Source organism: Mustelus asterias, chromosome 1 (assembly GCF_964213995.1).
Source record: "Mustelus asterias chromosome 1, sMusAst1.hap1.1, whole genome shotgun sequence".
In the NCBI taxonomy this organism is placed as follows: domain Eukaryota; kingdom Metazoa; phylum Chordata; class Chondrichthyes; order Carcharhiniformes; family Triakidae; genus Mustelus; species Mustelus asterias.
The window spans coordinates 28,915,571-28,933,049 of record NC_135801.1 but is presented as its reverse complement, the minus strand read 5'-3'; the positions used below and the strand labels follow the sequence as shown (position 1 = coordinate 28,933,049).

The 17,479-nt window shown below is 41.3% G+C and overlaps 1 protein-coding gene across 1 annotated transcript in view; it reads left to right on the top strand.

Annotated features, from left to right (window-relative positions):
- Nucleotides 1–8,163: 8,163 nt before the first annotated feature.
- Nucleotides 8,164–17,479, top strand: part of tbc1d9 (TBC1 domain family, member 9 (with GRAM domain)) — a 53,830-nt gene continuing 44,514 nt past the window's right edge. The window contains exon 1 of the mRNA XM_078210634.1: nucleotides 8,164–8,981. Within this exon, the coding sequence (XP_078066760.1) occupies nucleotides 8,861–8,981 (121 nt within the window). The 5' untranslated portion in view covers nucleotides 8,164–8,860. The remainder of the gene's footprint in view (nucleotides 8,982–17,479) is intronic.

Below are 17,479 nucleotides of genomic sequence, written 5' to 3'. Positions count from 1 at the left end.
ACCTGTGCCTGAGCCCTGACTGCCGTGGTACTTCAAGCGCTCATCCCAAGCAGTGAGAGGAGCCATGTTAACACCTGTCAAGCTCACTTGATTGGGGAGACAGCTATCAGACCTGGTTCTTGTTACTGTTATTGGGCCTGGGATGGAATGCCAGTAGTCAGCCACACAGCCTGTCCAGCAGGCAGATGACAGGATAACCATAGCGACGTCAGTGGGGTTGGGAGTTGACCTCATATGCAACCCCTTCGGGGTCATTCAGTGGCCAAGGGAAATGAGCCCCAAGCCAGTGGCAACCCCCAACATGAGAACCCCCATACCGGCACAAGCCCCCCAAATCCCTGCACCTATGAAAGCCCCCTACTCTGTCCAGCACCATGGAAGTGGCTGAGACACCCCCTTGCACCTCAGGGATTGATGCTCAATGGTACTCACCTCCTAGCTCTCCTTCGCTATTGCTGCGCCTGAACCACACTTTCATAGAGCAGTAGTGATTTATGCCGGTCTGACACCATGTTGAAGAGATGGGAAGCATTTGGGAGGGGGGAAGATTGCATGCTGAACTCACTAACAATATTGAAATCCATTCAAATTCATGCTAAAATGGGCGTGAAGCAGTTTGCACAATTAAAAAGGGGCTGGGGAGATAGCAAATTGTTTTGCGCTGGGCGCGAATTGGATTTCTAGCTATTTTCCCAGCTCGCCACACTGAACAATAGGTGCAACAAGGTGATAAGATTGTGTCCAAACATTTCAATCAAGAAGTTGTTTAACTTTTATCCAAGACCTGACTCCTGAAAGCCAGTTCTACAACTAACTTTTCACAATGAATCTATAATTTCAATCCTTCTCTCTGTTCTCCAATCTTTGGATTGCTTAATCCTAGACTACCTAAAGGCAGATATACAAAAAGATTGTTTTGAGGGTAGCCATTTGACTAATTTGGCTCATTTAATAATGTTTACATTTATAATTTATGCTCCAATTTCTTACTGTACATATTGTTCCCCATTGGCCTTTCAAGTAGCAAAAATGGAAGAGCAGTTCTAAAGTTAGCAAGTCAATGGCATTATGGATGATAAGATGAGAGATGTGCCTGTTCCAAGAGGCAGAACTGTACAGGAACATGGATATCATTAGTTGTTTGCTAGGAATTGAGAATTTGTTTTCCAGTTCTGTTATGTTTGAAGGCTTCTGAATGCTTATGCAGAAATTTAGCCCTTCTTTCCTTTTGGGATGGAGCTTCTCAATGCCAAACCTTCAAATGGAAAGGAACGTTCACGCCACAAGCAACTCTGAAGGCTAGCAATATTTCAAAAATGGAAAATTCCCTCTAATTACTGTGTGTTTGGTTAGTGCAGTGGTTCCCAAACTTTTTTCACTGGGCCGCACTTTCGGAATAAAAATTTGCTCGCGCCACACCGAATTTTTTATTGATAAGAAATACATTCAAAAACAAAAAAAAACAACTCCTAGCAGTGCTTGATCATAACATAGAACACAACCACTTTATAATATGAACATGGGACATCCAGAAAGTATAAAACAATGCTTGTTTAAACCATGTTTAAATGTTTCTTTGATTGTCCTTGAATCTTCCCGCCACACTTGCCATCCTCTCTCGCCGCACCAGTGTGGCGCGCCGCACCCTTTGGGAACCACTGAGTTAGTGTATCACCATAATGAGGCATTTAAAATATATCATATATATTGAAATTTGAATTTACTTCAGTTGAAAGCAATTAATTTAGCAGCCACATCTTAATGAACTATTAATATTGTAAATATCCACTTGCACCAGGCGAGTTTGGTGGTGGTGGGGGGAGGGGGCATGTGATTGGTCGGGAGGATGCGAGGCGAAGATCTTGTCGCGCTCAGACTCCTCCTGACCAAGTACAAGATGAGAGAGGTAGAGAGTGGCCTTCCAGCTTAGAGGCCATGCCTTTGGATTCATCCAGGGAGGCCATCCAGCAACCAGCCTATGCATGGGGTTGATGGGATGAGGATCCCTCATTCACCGCAAGTTGTGCCAAATCGAGAGACCCAGCATTGGGAATTGGGGCCCTCTGCCTTGCTGGTGACTCCCTCCCCATGACTCCTACCCTATCCACACTCACATTTACCTTGGGATCCATGGTCAATCCCTCCTGCATGCCCCATTGTAGTACTTGCAATGGCCATCATTCCTGGTGGCCCTGCCAGTACTGGAGAACTGCTGGACTCTGACTGGCCAGCAGCTCTGGGGGTAGAATTCCTACCTCACAGGGGGTTTAATCAGGTAGGAAGCCCGATGTTGATTGGAATGTAATAGCATTGAGCCTGTTGGAGAAGGGTGATGCAGTGTTCCCATCAGTTCTCCATTTAATCCCAGCCAATGTTTAAAGAAAAGCACTGGAGCAGCTATTCAACTACCAGACATTAGTGGTCATCAAACAGTTCTGTGATACCAGATGCATGTACTTTTCACCTAGCTACAGGCACTGTCTGGGCATAAACACTGCAACTTAATTTATCACTGGTGTTAAGTTAAAACATTCAATCAGCATATTACTTAAAATTAGTAACAATTATTGGTTTTGGACAAAGCTCGGCACAACATCGTGGGCCGAAGGGCCTGTACTGTGCTGTACTGTTCTATATTCTATATTAAAGATCAGGAAAATATGCAGCCAGCAATCTGAGAGTATTATCCCATAATGCATGCAACTAGCATAGCAGAAATATACTGACTAGTACAAAAAAATTCTAGAACTTAGCTTGGGTTAATAATTCATGATTAAAATAATGGACTTATGATCCTGATTGTTACATTCTAATGACAGAAAATGGTGACAAAAACAAATACACAATCTTAAGACAATCCAACTCATATGTCCATAGCCTCCTGATGCAATGCTCCTTGGAAAACTGGAGCTAACTGACCCTACATAACATATAAATACCTGCTAACAGTCTTCCTCATGTGTTGTTTCCTCAGATCCCAGATGCACCTTCTTGAGGTTCCCAAACATGTTGTTTCTTCTTAAGGTCCTCTTCCTCCAACCACATTGAATGCTCAGGACAACTGCTATCTTGAGCTCACAACTCCTTGAAGGTTTAGAAGCAGAAGAATAGATATTTCCATGGAAATGCCAGAAAAAAATCCAGCTAGGTAAATTTCACACAGGTACCAATGATCTACCTGTGTGAAATTTACCTAGCTGGATTTTTTTTAAATGACATTTCCATTGGAATATCTATTCTGCTTCTAAACCTCCAAGGAGTTGTGAGCTCAAGAAAGCACTGTCTGTTCTACCTAATAGTACTGATTGGGCCCAGTGCTAACTGCTACTTATACTATTGTGGGTAAAAGTTGTATTGAAGTGTTATTGACATCATAGGACTTCAGTTCAGAATTAGTTCAGGCTGATCTCACAAATCATGCAATCGCTCAAAACTGTCAAAAAAGTTGTCTACCCTGGTGGATATTTTATGTTATGAAACAACTAATGGGACTAAACTAACAACAGATAAGACAATGTTTTGTTTAGCTTGTAAACAGCAATTTATATTGTAGAAAAAATCTTCAGAATACAGATAATGCAAGACAGTTAGTACAATAAATCTGACTTCTGTATCATACTACAGATATTCCACATTAAAAGTGTGTTCTGATAAGGCGTTTTCATTTTAGTGTGGCTTGAAGAGTAGAGAAGTTACCCAAATAGTGTTATTAATGATTAAATGCATTTTTGCTTTAACGTGATGACCCCACATGCGAACATTGTTGTTAAGTTTCACTGTTCATGCGCCAGGAAACAGGTTAGCATGTGAGCACTAAGCATGCATCAAGGAGTGCGCCAACACTACCCAAATGGAGCTTTGAAAGGTGGCTAATTGCTCCACCATGTTACCAAGTAGCCTTCAGATGCTGGCACTAACCCCAACACTTAAAGCAGGTCCATCAACATGGCAATCTTTCACCATGTATAGCCAGGCTCCAGCTCGCTCAACCAGGCCACCACTTCCAGGTTGTCTCCCTAGACAAAGGCCTTGGCTTCAGCACAGTGCATGTACTCAGGCTCGGGCTGGTATCTCATTGTGACTCCTGCAGCAGACAGGATCAGATAAGATGATTTCTGGCAGATCCTATGTGCTGTGTTGTTTCAGATTTTGTCTGGTGCAGTTGCAATATTTAACTCACCTGATGAAGGAGCAGCACTCCAAAAGCTAGTGGCTTTTGCTACCAAATAAACCTGTTGGACTTTAACCTGGTGTTGTGAGACTTCTTACTGTGTTTACCCCAGTCCAACGCCGGCATCTCCACATCGCAGTTGCAATAAACAGTGAAAATGGCAGTGAGCAGTGCACTGTCTAGGGCAAAAACACAAGTAAACTTTTCACATGTATTCCTATAGCAAAATTTTTATTGTTTTAGCAAGCTTTTGTCGATCACATTGTTTTTCAGGAGCACAATTTTTAAAAAAAGTTTTATTCCTTTCCCAGAGTTGCAAAGCCAATGTGCAGAGTGGACACAGTTTTACGTGTAGCGGGCAGTTGGGTTCTCCAGAATACTGTTTTGACAGACTCTTTTTAGTGTCTTTTCATTGGCAAGGTACACATTTACATCTTAAAATGCCCCTTTTTCCTTTGTTTAGTCACAATATTGGCTGGAAAAAGGTGATTTTACCAAGGAAAATCCAAGCCAATGTCTCTCTTATGAGATAGTGAATTCAGAAGAGGACAGCTCCATGAACTAGTAAACAATTAATTATAATAATTACCTCTGTCCTCTCTAGTTTGACATTTTGTAAGTTGTGGTTAGTAGGGTAAATGTTTAAAGAAATAAATTAGAAAGATCTAGGACCAGTTCTAAGTGCATGATTGATGACTTCCAATGAGGTGAACGGAACCATTTATAAGCAATGCTTAATTAAGAATATGCTTTTGTGAAAGAAGATCCCAGTACAGTTGTGCTAAGAGTCCCTTTTACAGCACAGCCCATTGTGTCTGTGCCAAACAACAAACACCTATCTGTTCTAATTCCATTTTCCAGCATTTGTTCTGTAGCCTTGTATGCTATGGCATTTCAAGCACTCATCTAAATGCTTCCTAAATGTTGTGCGGGTTCCCAGCTCTACCAGCCTTTCACGAAGTGAATTTCAGTTTCCCATCATCCTCTGGGCGAAAACATTTTCCCTCAAATTCCCCCCTAAATCTTCTGCTTCTCACCTTAAATCTATGCCCCCTGGTTATTGACCCCTCTACTAAGGGGAAAAGTTTCTTCCTATCTATATCCCTCAAAAGGTTGTACATGTTAATGAGGCCCACCCACCCACCCAACAAGCCTCCTCTGCTCTAAGGAAATCAACCCCAGCCTCTCCAGCCCCTCTTCATAACTGAAATACTCCAGCCCAAACAACATCTTGGTGAAACCAAAAGAGCAAATGCTGGAAAATCTCAGCAGATCTGGCAGCATCTGTAAGGAGTCCAGATAACCCTTTGTCAAAGCTCATCTAAACTCGAAACGTCAGCTCTTTTCTCTCCTAACAGATGCTGCCAGACCTGCTGAGATTTTTCAGCACTTTCTCTTTTGGTTTCAGATTCCAGCATCCGCAGTAATTTGCTTTCAACATCTTAGTGAATCTCCTCTGCACCCTTTCTAGTGCAATTGCATCCTTCCTATAGTGTGGTGACCAGAACAGAACACAGCACTCTAGCTGTAACCTAATGGAGTTTTTAGACACCCCATCCCTGCTCTTATATTCTATGCCTTGACTAATAAAGGCAAGTATCCATATGCCTTCTTAACCATTTTATCTACCCCGTTCTGTTGCCTTCAGGGATCATTGGACATGCAACCCAAGGTAGCTCTGGTCCTTTGTACTTCCTAGCTTCCTACATTCATTGTAAACTCTCTTGGCTTATTAGTCTTCCCAAAATGCATCACCTCATACTTTTCAAGGTTAATTTCCATTTGCCACCAACTGACCAGCTGGTCTACATCATCCTGTAATCTAACGCTTTCCTCCTTGCTACTTATTACACCAATTTTTGCGTCATCTACAAACTTATTGATTATACCCCCACATTGACATCTAGATCATTAATGTGCACTATAAACAGCAAGGGACCCAGCACCGAGCCCTGCAGTGCACCACTGGACACAGGCTTCCAGTCACAAAAACAATCTACCACCACTACCCTTTGCCTCCTGCCACTAAGCCATTTTTGGTTCCAATTTGCCAAATTGCCCTGGATCCCATGGGCTCTTACCTTCTTGATCAGTCTCCCCTGCAGGACTTTGTCAAAAGCCTTGCTGAAGTCCATATAGATCACATCAACTGCACTGTCCTCATCTACATGCCTGGTCACCTCCTCGAAAATTTCAATCAAATTTGTTGAAAATGTATAACCTCATTGTTCAGATATCAATAAATTTGCAGATCTACACACAAATGGCTTCACCGCTAAACTAGTGTTCTGCTATAATACTGTGAAGACGAGACAGCAACTGCAAATAGTTTTTTTGCTTTTGAGATTGGTGAATTATAAAATTGGGCTTATGCAATGTGTTGGTACTGTACCACTGATTCCTAGATAAACAGTCTCTCAGTAAAGATTTTTTTAATGGGCAGTTATGCATTCTGAGGTGTAAAGGTACACGTTGATAATGAAAAGTCAAGGAGTACCATTTTGTGCCAGTATTTTTGGGTACGAAAATTGAACTTGATAGTTGACATTTAATTGTGACTTAAACAGACATCTTTGGATTTATTGTAGTCAGTCAGTCTCCTGAACATATTGCCTGAGAGACAAACTCAACATGACCCAAGGCTGAAAGATGAGGTATGCTGAAGAAGGGCCACTTGATCATTAAGTTTCCTTCTAAAACCATGCATACAAGTGTACTTAATCCACAATTGCAATTGTAAACTTGAGGATACGTTCTGCCAACTGGTTTTGTGACCTACCCTCAAAAAAACTTTAATATAAACACCACATTGTCACTCAGGTAAATGAATCAATGGTTTCCACCCACATCACAACATTAAACTTTCTTTGTCTCTATCCAGATGCTGACAGGACTACAGTGCATGTTTCACTCGTGTGCTGGATTTCGGTTGCCTCACACATTTGCGGCACTTTCTTATATTGCTTCGCTTTTATGAGACTGGGTTAATCTTTTCTTTTCCCACAAATATATTTTATTCATAAATCTGCGAGAACACTACAATCATTCCAAGATGACCATCGCACAAAAAGCAAAAAATATTCAGGTTCTTTATGTGCATGATAGAGGCGGCACGGTGGCACAGTGGTTAGCACTGCTGCCTCACAGTGCGAGGGAGCTGGGTTCGATTCCCAGTTTGGGTCACTGTCCGTGTGGAGTTTGCATGTTCTCCCCATGTCTGTATGGGTTTCCTCCGGGTACTCTGATTTCCTCCCACTGTCCGAAAGATGTGCTGGTTAGGTGCATTGGCCATGCTAAATTCTCCCTCAGTGTACCCAAACAGACGCTGGAGTGTGGCGACTAGGGGATTTTCACAGTAATTTCATTACAGTGTTAATGTAAGCCTAATTGTGACACTAATAAAAATAAATAATAGTAATTCCCAGCACTTTTGCCAAAAAGATTGATTCTGCCAACTGGTTTTGTGATCTATCCTCAAAAAAGCTTTAATATAAATGCCACGTTGTCATCTCAGGTAAATAAAACACTGGTTTCCACTCACACAAGATTAAACGTTCTATGTCTCTCTCCAGATGCTGACAGGACTACAGTTTCACTCGTGTGCTGGATTTCGGTCGCCTCACACATTTGCAGCACTTTCTTATTTGGCTTCACTTTGGTGGGACTGGGTTAATCTTTTTTTCCCCCCCAAAAAAATATACTTTATTCATAAATCTGCGAGAACAGTCATTCCAAGGTGACCATCGCACATAAAGCAAAAAATGTTCAGCTTCTTTACAACACATCAAGTAACATTGTGAGCTGCTGCTTCAATGCAGTAAAGGAAACGTTTAACGCCGTGGCGCTTCAGTACCTTTGGGTTAATGATGGGGATGGGGGGAACACAGAGAGGCGCGTCGCCCTGCCGTCCAAATAGGAACTTTCAGAACAATAGCAGACGGGGAGAGGAGGGAAGGAAGGAAGGAAGGTGGGAGGGAGGTTTGGCTGTTGTCAGACGTAATGGTGAGAGTCAACGGGGGTGGTGCTCACTGATAACGCAACGTGACGGTGACGGGAGCCGCCACTGTTGACATTTTCTGGCTGAGGGGAGGGTGAAGCAGCGGCTGGCTCCATTACAACAACAACAACGGCAGCAGCAGCGCGAGACGGTGCCGCCCGGGGGGGAGAGGGAGCTCGCGCCACATTTGCCCCGTTTAAACGGCCGCTGGGTTCCAACTGCCTCCCCCCCGACCGCTCTATTTATTTATTGTATTAAGGCGTTTAACATTTGTGACAGGATAATAAGACGCTGCCGCGGATATTCTCGCTGCAATAACGTGTGTTTGAATCGGGCTGGGCCATCAAGGTGTCTTAAGGCTGCTGTGGAGAACGACGTCTAATTTTTTTTAAAATCTGACGACGGGCGACACTTTTACGTTTCAATCGGGGAGGAGGAGGGGTTGTGTTAGTTACAGGTGAAGGAAGGACGGCTCTAGCCCTACCTCTCTCTCGCCGTGTGAAGAAAGCTCCACCGCCGCCGCCGCCGCGGCTGTTGTCGAGGATGCTGCGGTTCTCGCTGCTCGGGTAGGCAGTTGGGTGACGCGGCGCTCGAGCTCCCTCGCTCCCTGCCCGCGAGCCGCCGCTGAGATTGATCCGGCTCGAGCGCCCTGCCGACTCTCTATCTCTGTGTCGCCGCAGCCGCCACCGGGGATGTGGGTCAATCCCGAAGAAGTGCTGCTGGCCAACGCGCTGTGGGTGACCGAGCGAGCCAACCCGTACTTCGTGCTGCAGAGGAGGAAAGGGCATGGAGAAGGGGGCGGAGGGCTGGCCGGTAAGGATGCCAACTGAACCTCTTTTAAATCAGTGTCGCAAGTAGGTTTACATTAACACTGCAATGATGTTACTGTGAACATCCCGTAGTCGCCACATTCCCGCGCCTGTTCGGGTACACTGAGGGAGAATGTTAGCACCGCCAATGTCCCTAACCAACACGTCTTTCGGACTGTGGGAGGAAACTGGATCCCCAGGAGAAAACCCATGCAGACACTGGGAGAAGGTGCAGACTCTGCACCGACAGTGACCCAAGCTGGGAATTTAACCAGGGACCCTGACGCTATGAGGAAACAGTACTAACCACTGTGCCACCGTGCTGCCCCTCTATATCTGAAAATACTGGAACATCTCAGCAGCTGACAAACCCTTGAAGGGTCATCCTGACTCGAAACATTGGCTCTATTCTCTCTGCAGAGGTGTTGTCTGACCTGCTGAGATTTTCCAGCACTTTCTGTTTTTTAGATTCTAGCATCTGCAGTATTTTGCCTTTATCTATACCTGTGTGTGATTTAATTGATGCCCAAGTTGACAGTGCAAACGTGTTCCAAGTGAGTACTGTGTTGTTGTTCATCCTTTGTTGCTGTGGTTTGCCTGTGAGGAGCAGAATGTGTAAACATAACGCCTGGCTTTCACATGCATCTTTCATCCATTTTTGACTGGGCGACGTGAGTTTACTACAGTATTGATGCACACGACTAAACCTGGAGTAGGCACGTAAAGTTTTGTTCAGCATTTTTCACCAAAATCGTATCAGTTCAGCACCCGCAGTTGAGATCTGTTTATTGTAAGTCACACAAGACTTTCTTTAGTTGTTGAAGTTAGAGATGGTCAATGTCATTGTGTAATCAGATACTATGATCATCTAATCACTGTGTGTTCTGTGATCAGTAAAATATCCACATTTTGGATTTCATTTAATGTCATTTAAATGTGGGAGATAATAGAACCACTGCAAATGGTCTCCCAAGAATTTTTCTTTAACAGAAACAGATCACTTTATCTTCACTGGAAACAAATAGTGCAAACAGTTTGTTAGTTACAATCCCCATATTTCTTTGATGAGATATTGGCACTATCATGCGCCCAGTGTGTCATCAGTTACACAATATTGTGTCACTTCATCTAGATAGTCCATTCTGTTGCACAGTTATTTTGTTTATATGTTTTAGCAATAGAACTCAATTTTTAAGATTGTAAGCAGTATGGGGGTTCAGTGCTACTTATAAGTCCTCTACAGGCTATTGATAGTACCGTTTTTCATTGGTAAGTGCTGCAAATATCTTAAGTATGGCTTTACGCAGCTTTATTACAGACTGTAAGACTCTTCTCAGTACTGCAGGTTCTCATCCATGGGCTTCCAGGCAAAAAGCTTTGCTTCCTGTGTGATCTTGTCATGTGACCAAAGCTATTTCAGTCTCCGAACCAACGAATATGGAGCTAGAGCAACAGTGAATCTCGATTTAATGTTTATTTTTCATCAAAGCATTTCATAATGTTATTAAAATACAGAAAGGTTGTTTCATGTTAATACAATGCTTAATGATGTGAGAAAATAGAAATGATTAAGACTTTTTTTATCTCCTGATGTAAATTCTGAATCAAAATTCAGGTAAAGTTGCCATAGTCCCAGATGACCACACGCTGCTCTCCCCTTTTGAGGGGGAGAGCTGACTGGTGATGATTTAACATGAGGATCACCACACCTCAGGCAAGGGGCATGGTTGAGAAGGTGGGCCTTCATGAATAATCTCAAGCCGGTACAGGGATTGAACACAGGCTGTTGGCATCGCTCTGCATCGTGAACCAATACTTTCTGGATGACTTATTTAAAGATACTGATGCACTTGCTGATGCTTAACATCTTTTGCCTCTGGTATCTTGTGTCAGTACTAGTTCAGGCATAGTACGGCCAGATACAAAGTAAGGCTCCACCTGCTCTTTTCTGAGAAAATACATTAAAAGAGGCAGGGATAATGTGTTTTTCTGTTCAAAAATACATATCTTCCTGCAAGAGAAAAATGATCATGTGCTGGGAAATTATATTGACTGTTTTACAGATGGTTTTTAATTAAACTCATGGAGGCAGACATTGTTTTTCTGAGGTCAGCCAGCTCCGGATCAGCTTTGAGCTGTCAGTGTCAGCTCCAGTGAAAATCAATGGAGCAGCTCCAGACTACATATCTTTGAGTGCCACATCACTGAAGTCAGTCTCTATAAGCCTGGAAACAGCCTGTAAAACAAACAATATTATCTAGAAGATAACAAACAGTTTTATTTGTTTACATAAAGGCACTACACAATTTCAAGTTATAAGACATTGAGCAGGAGGTGCAATATATTCAAAATCTTTACAATGTGTAATATGTTTCTGTTTTAAAATAAGTGTAAACCTTTCACCATCACAGAAATCTATCACCATGGGTCTCTCTCTCTCTCTCTCTCTAGGCATCAATGACATCATTGATCTTGCAGTCTTGAGAGTAGCTGAATTAATTTTATTGACTGTAAATTGCTTTCGAAGTCAATCCAAAGCCATCCAACCCAAGGAAAGCACTCAATGAGGGTATGCTGCATGCTGTCAGTGGATATTCTGCATCAGGGTGTCCAAACTATATATTGCAAGCTATTTGTACCCCCACCAAGCTTTGACAATTTAACTTTGGGTACCAGGCAACTTGTGATTAATTACTAGTTCATTATCCTGTTTGAGTGTGAAGGTTTGGAACCCCCTATTGTTTTCGTTGTAAATGAAGCATAGATTTAAGTTCTTATGTGACCTGTGGAGCCATATGATGTACACATTTGTGACACAAACAAAAGATTGGTAATTTTTGATGTTAGAGCTCTATAGCCTTAGTAAACTATTGGAGTAACAACAATAAAGAAAAATCCAGGAGCACAGGACAATGGGGTCATTGGTTTACAGTATTTCCCATTGATTGTGCTGGCATTGTAGCTTCGGTTTTTGAGACTCAAGCTTGAACCTTACTGAGCTAGGAAAGTGACAGGTGATCTTTATAGCATTGACTTAGTGATGTAGCTTCATTGTGCTGAGCACCTGAAAAGAATATGTTTAAAATTTCCAAATAACATCATATGATTAATCTTCAAAGACATTTGTTCTACCAGCCAAAGAGACAAGTATACATTTTGTTTATTTTTTTAATATAACAAGTTTAATTAAATAGGCAATCTTCTGTGATGTTGCACATGGGAAATCGAGGCCAAATGTAGTCTTCTGGTGATGATAAAAAGAAAATGCTGGAAATATTCAGCGGGTCAGGTAGCTGTGTGGAGTGAAACAATTAACCCTTCTTTGGATGTGAAACAGTGGCCTGCAACTCCCTACCTCCCCAGCATTGGATTTGGGGCTACCCAAAACATGCACTGGGGAATCCCTCTCAGCAGTTCCCAGGTAAGGGTTTTCCCAACAATTGTCCAGAAGGGCTAACTTCCCTGGACAATTGTGCTGCCGTTTGACAAAGCGATTTAAATCACTAACTTCAGATGGTTCTGGCAGTGTTGCACTCATATAGTTACTCTGAAAGAATTAGAAGGAAAAAGAGCACTTCTAACTTCTGCATTGGGCAACCCTCACCCTTATGCACAGGACCCCCCCCCCTCCCCCCATTCCATTCACTTACTGTAGAAACTTATCTTCTCCCTTTCAATGGGACCTTTAAACTCACCTGCTTCACGGTAAAAAAGGGACATTCCCTCCTTCCTTCTGATCCTTTTACACTTCACTACTGAAGCTGGGGATGTGCTTCAGTTCTTGATTCTCACCTGGCCTGAGTCAAAAAGGTCGGGCAAGACAGGCGCTTTAGAATTTAAGCGCTGATAAGTCGGTACAGAGTGGCAATCCACCACTGATTGTCAGTCAGCAGAAGTTATGGTCCAGTTAAGTCTGATTTTCTCCATAGATGCTGCCTGACCTGCTGAATATTTCTAGAATTATCTCTCATTTCAGATTTCCAGTATTTTAATTTTGCATTGATTTTACAGTGAAGCTGAGTTATGGGGCAAGGGTAATTGGAATCAGGTATCTACTTGTAATTCAGTCCTGATTTAAAATCAAGATTTTAAAGAAAGTCTTTATCTTTCCATTAGTTGGCCATCAAGTAGTGCCACTAATGGCCGCTGTAGTTGCAATATGGTACATTTACATAGGCTGGTTCTGTTACAAATGTGGACATATGAATTTATATGGAATAGTTGGCAAGAAAATTCCACACCTGTAATATTTTAAAAGCGGTTTAACTAACTGTAAATTTTAACAGGCCTATAGTGCAAAAAACTCCTGTGAATTGGTATCATTTCTAATTTAAGCAAGTTTGTTTCAACAGATGTGTTTAGCATAAGGTTCAGGAATATTTCCGCACTAAGGAAATACAAATCTTTCTAAGGAAACGTAGAACATATCATGTCTTGATGCAAATTACCAAAAGTATGCAGATACAGCAAGTGATTAGGAAAACAAATGGAATGTTGTTGTTTATTGCAAGGACAATAGAATATAAAAATAAGGAAGTTTTGCTACAGTTGTATAGGGCATTGCTGAGACCATGTTTGGAGTGTGCACTCTTGGTCTCTTCAAGGAAGCATATAATTTACTTAGAAGCAGTTCAGAGAAAATTCACTCAACTGATTCCTGGGTAAAAGGTTTTCTTAGGAGTGAAGGTTGGGCCTGTATCCATTGGAGTTTAGAAGAATGAGAGCTGATCTTCTTGAAACATATAAGATCTTGAGATAACTTGAGAAGGGAAACATCCTCTCAGCATCCACCCTATGAGAGAGACTGGAACTAAGGTACACAGTTTAAAAATAAAGGATCTCTCATTTAACACAGAGATGAAGGTACTTTTTTTCTCTGGATTGTTAGCCTGTGTAATTCTCTTCCCCAGAGAGCAGTGATGGTGATCGTCAATGAATCTTTTTAAGGCTGAGTTAGATAGATTCTTGATTGACCAGGGTATAGGGGGTGGAGAGGAAAGTAGAGTTAGGCTACAATCAGATCAGATGTGATTTTATCAAATGGTGGAGCAGGCTTGAGTGGCTGACTAGCTGAGTGCTCCTAATTCATGTGTGTATGTATATGAAATATGCATAAATTATGAAATCATTTTTGGAGGGATTCTGAAATTGAGATGTAGCTTTGCTACCTTCCATGTGCTATAGAATTAACATATTAGCTGTGTAGCTCAAGCACTCTTCAGATGAGATGTACAGTGTGTGGAGCGTTCTCCAGCTTGGAACTTCTTTAATTTGTTCATTGAATTTGACGAGAGTTAACTTCATCTGCCCAACACATACAAAACCTAAACTTTATATTTGAGGCAGTTGAAAAATTGGCTCCAAGCTAAAGAGAACAGTTTCATGGTCAGCATTGTGAAGGCAAGGTGTTTACTTTCTGCTATCCTAACAGCACCTCTCTGGGCTGCATTTTAAATAATTTTGGGGCACATTTTTATTGTCTTCACTTGGATGATGGGGTGGATCAGCCACATGCTGTCGAGCTTGCTAAATTTTCACCCTGTTAAAGTTGGTTAAATTAAAATTCAGCTGGTTCTCATGCAGATGGATAATTCATTTGGCCAGATTTATATCCAAATGATGCACATGAGAATTTGCCTCTCTTGTCCTAGACTTGTGACTGACTTAATACCCAACCTGCTTAATTTAAGTATACTTGGAAATCTAAAACAAAGACAAAGGGTGCTGGAAATAGTAGACCCAGCAGTATCTGTGGAGAGAAAAGAGTTAATGTGTCAGATCTATGATCTTTCATCAGATCTAATGAAAGGTTGTCAACCTGAAACGTTAACTGTCTCACTCCTCAGAGGTTGTCAGACCGGCTGAGTATTTCCAGCATTTTCTGTCTTTATCTCTCCATGCACTGATTTATAAGATTGAGATTTTGTTTTCACATTTTGAGTCTTTGTAGTTGTACAATAACTTCCATATTGACTCAGCTGTGATAAAGTGTAAGTGGAGCCCCAGAGTGACGTTCTAGCCTGCCTTTTACCAATAGCACTTGTCTCCAGATGCTAATGTTATGCCTGCATATTGCACTCGTATTCTTTCAGATCACCTGTTCACTTTTACCCTCGGGTCCAAATTATGCAGGTGTACAGAGTGTAAGATTTTTATAACAGTGCCTATGGAGTTGGACAACTTATCCATATGCTTTTTGATTTGTACACGGAGGTAGCATTTCTTCAGTTAAGAACAGTGCATGTATGAGTGAGTGCATCTTAACCACAGAATGTTTGACATTGCATTATCTCTATTGCATTCTTCATCTTAAAGCCTATTCCCAGAATCATCACCTTGTGCTCTGCTGTACCAGAAGCCTTTGGGACATATTTTTATGCTAAGTTTCAAAATTTATATTGCAAGTCTTCAATTGCCCTGAAATGAAGCTAACGTCTTGTGCTAGATCTTTTGGAATTGTTCCTTCAGTAAAATATTTATCCAGCAGAGATTGAAGACTGCTGCAGCATACACAATTTGCCATTCAAAACATTCTTGATTTGGTTAAAAAGAAATGGTATGGAATTGTCTGAAGCCATGTGCTGGAAACTGAGATTGGATGTGATCTATTTCTAAGGGATTCCTTGATAGAAAAGCTGTATGGCCAAGTCAATTGACTATTTGGCAGGATCAATATTCTGCAATGACAGTGGGAAAGGTTTTACTGTCTTTTGTCTCTTGAAATCATTCCAATGTGGAAATTCATGAATGTTATTTTGGCATATTTGGAGTACAATTTACTCTAGTGCAGCACAGATTCATCAGAATGTTACCAGGGCTTCAAGGCTTAGATTATGAGAACTGTTTGAATAAATTAGCCTTGTATTCCCAGGCATTTGGAAGGTTAATGCATGATTTGATTGAATTTTTTCGGAGTTTGAAAGGAATTAATGGGATCAATAGAAACTTTTTCTGTTGATGGGGAAAGGGGGCCTAACCTTAAAATTGAGCCAGGCCATTTAGGAGAGAATCTTAGAACCATTTCTTCAGATAAAGGGTGATTGAAGTGTGGAACTCTTTTCCATGACACATTCACTCGATTAAATCTGAGATCCATAGATTTTGCTAGCCAGGGATAGTAGGAGATATGAAGCCAAAGCTTGTGAATAAAGTTAAAATGAAGTTCAACATGATTTCATTGAATGGTGAAATAGATTTGAGACTTAACGGGTAACTCTTGTTCTTATGTTCTTAAAGACCAGGATAAGAACCTTGCATTGCATGTTCTTGGTATAATACACTAAGAATGCTATGGAGTTGCCTGTTATGATATTATGGCTGAAAAAGTTGGTTCTCTAGGCTTGCTGGTATTGGCACTATGAAAGCCTGAAGTTCAAATGGGAGCTCTCCGTTCTCTATCTGGCTCATGATTTCCCCCCCCCATCACCTGACCATGTGTATCCAGCAAGCCTGAAATGCAAGCCATGCTGCCACCAGGAATGTTATGGGGCAAATCACTGGTGTTCTGAAACAATAGTTCAGCTGCCTGGGCCACTCGGGAGTCCATCAGTGGTTCAAATTACTTGTAACATGTGTTCTCTGAAATTTCTCCCTCAGTTTACCTGAACAGATGTCAGAGTGTGGCGACTAGGGGATTTTCACAGTAACTTTGTTGCAGTGTTAATGTAAGCCTACTCATGACTAATAAATAAACTTTAAAAAAAACTAACATCTTTTGGGAAATAAGAAATATGCTTCTTAAGCATGCAAATCAGTTAGTCATTGAAAGAATCTAAGACAGTTTTCTATCAATCTTATTTGTATTAAAAATATTAACATATTTTAGCATACCTTGCGTATCAAATTATTTGGATTTAACTTTAACATGTTGATGTACGAGATTTGTTTGACTGCATCACTTTGACCTTATTTTATTGACTTGTCACTGTTTTTGGCTGGATGTGGTATTTTGTGCCATTTTATTTTTTTTCAGGATATTACTGCAAATCCTGTCAATAACAGTTAACAGACTAGTCCATATATGATTTGTCTTATCTATTCTTAAGTGTGTACACAAAGTGCTGGAAATAATCAACAAGACTGGCCGTGTTTATAGATAGATTTAATTTTGTTTCTCTTCCCCCACCATCTGTGGATTGTAAGAGTTAATATTTTGAGTCAAATATGGCTCTTCAGGACTGAAGAAGAGGAAAAATGTGATGAATTGTATGCTATCGAAGGGGAGGGAGAGAGAGAATTTAAGAGAAAGTCTGGGATAGGTTAGAGGGTGGGAGAGATTAAATCCCCAAAATGTTATGGAACAGAAAGCAAATGGAGTAATAATTATAATAAAGAGACAAAGCACTGTGCAGATTGAACAGAAAAACAACACTGCCTGAAATTAAAAATGTGAAAAACGAACTGGCACATGACAAAAACAAAATCAAAATGGAGGACAGTGTTCATAGTCTGAAATTGCTAAAATATAATGTTGGGTGGAATTTTCTCAGAAAAATGCGAAGT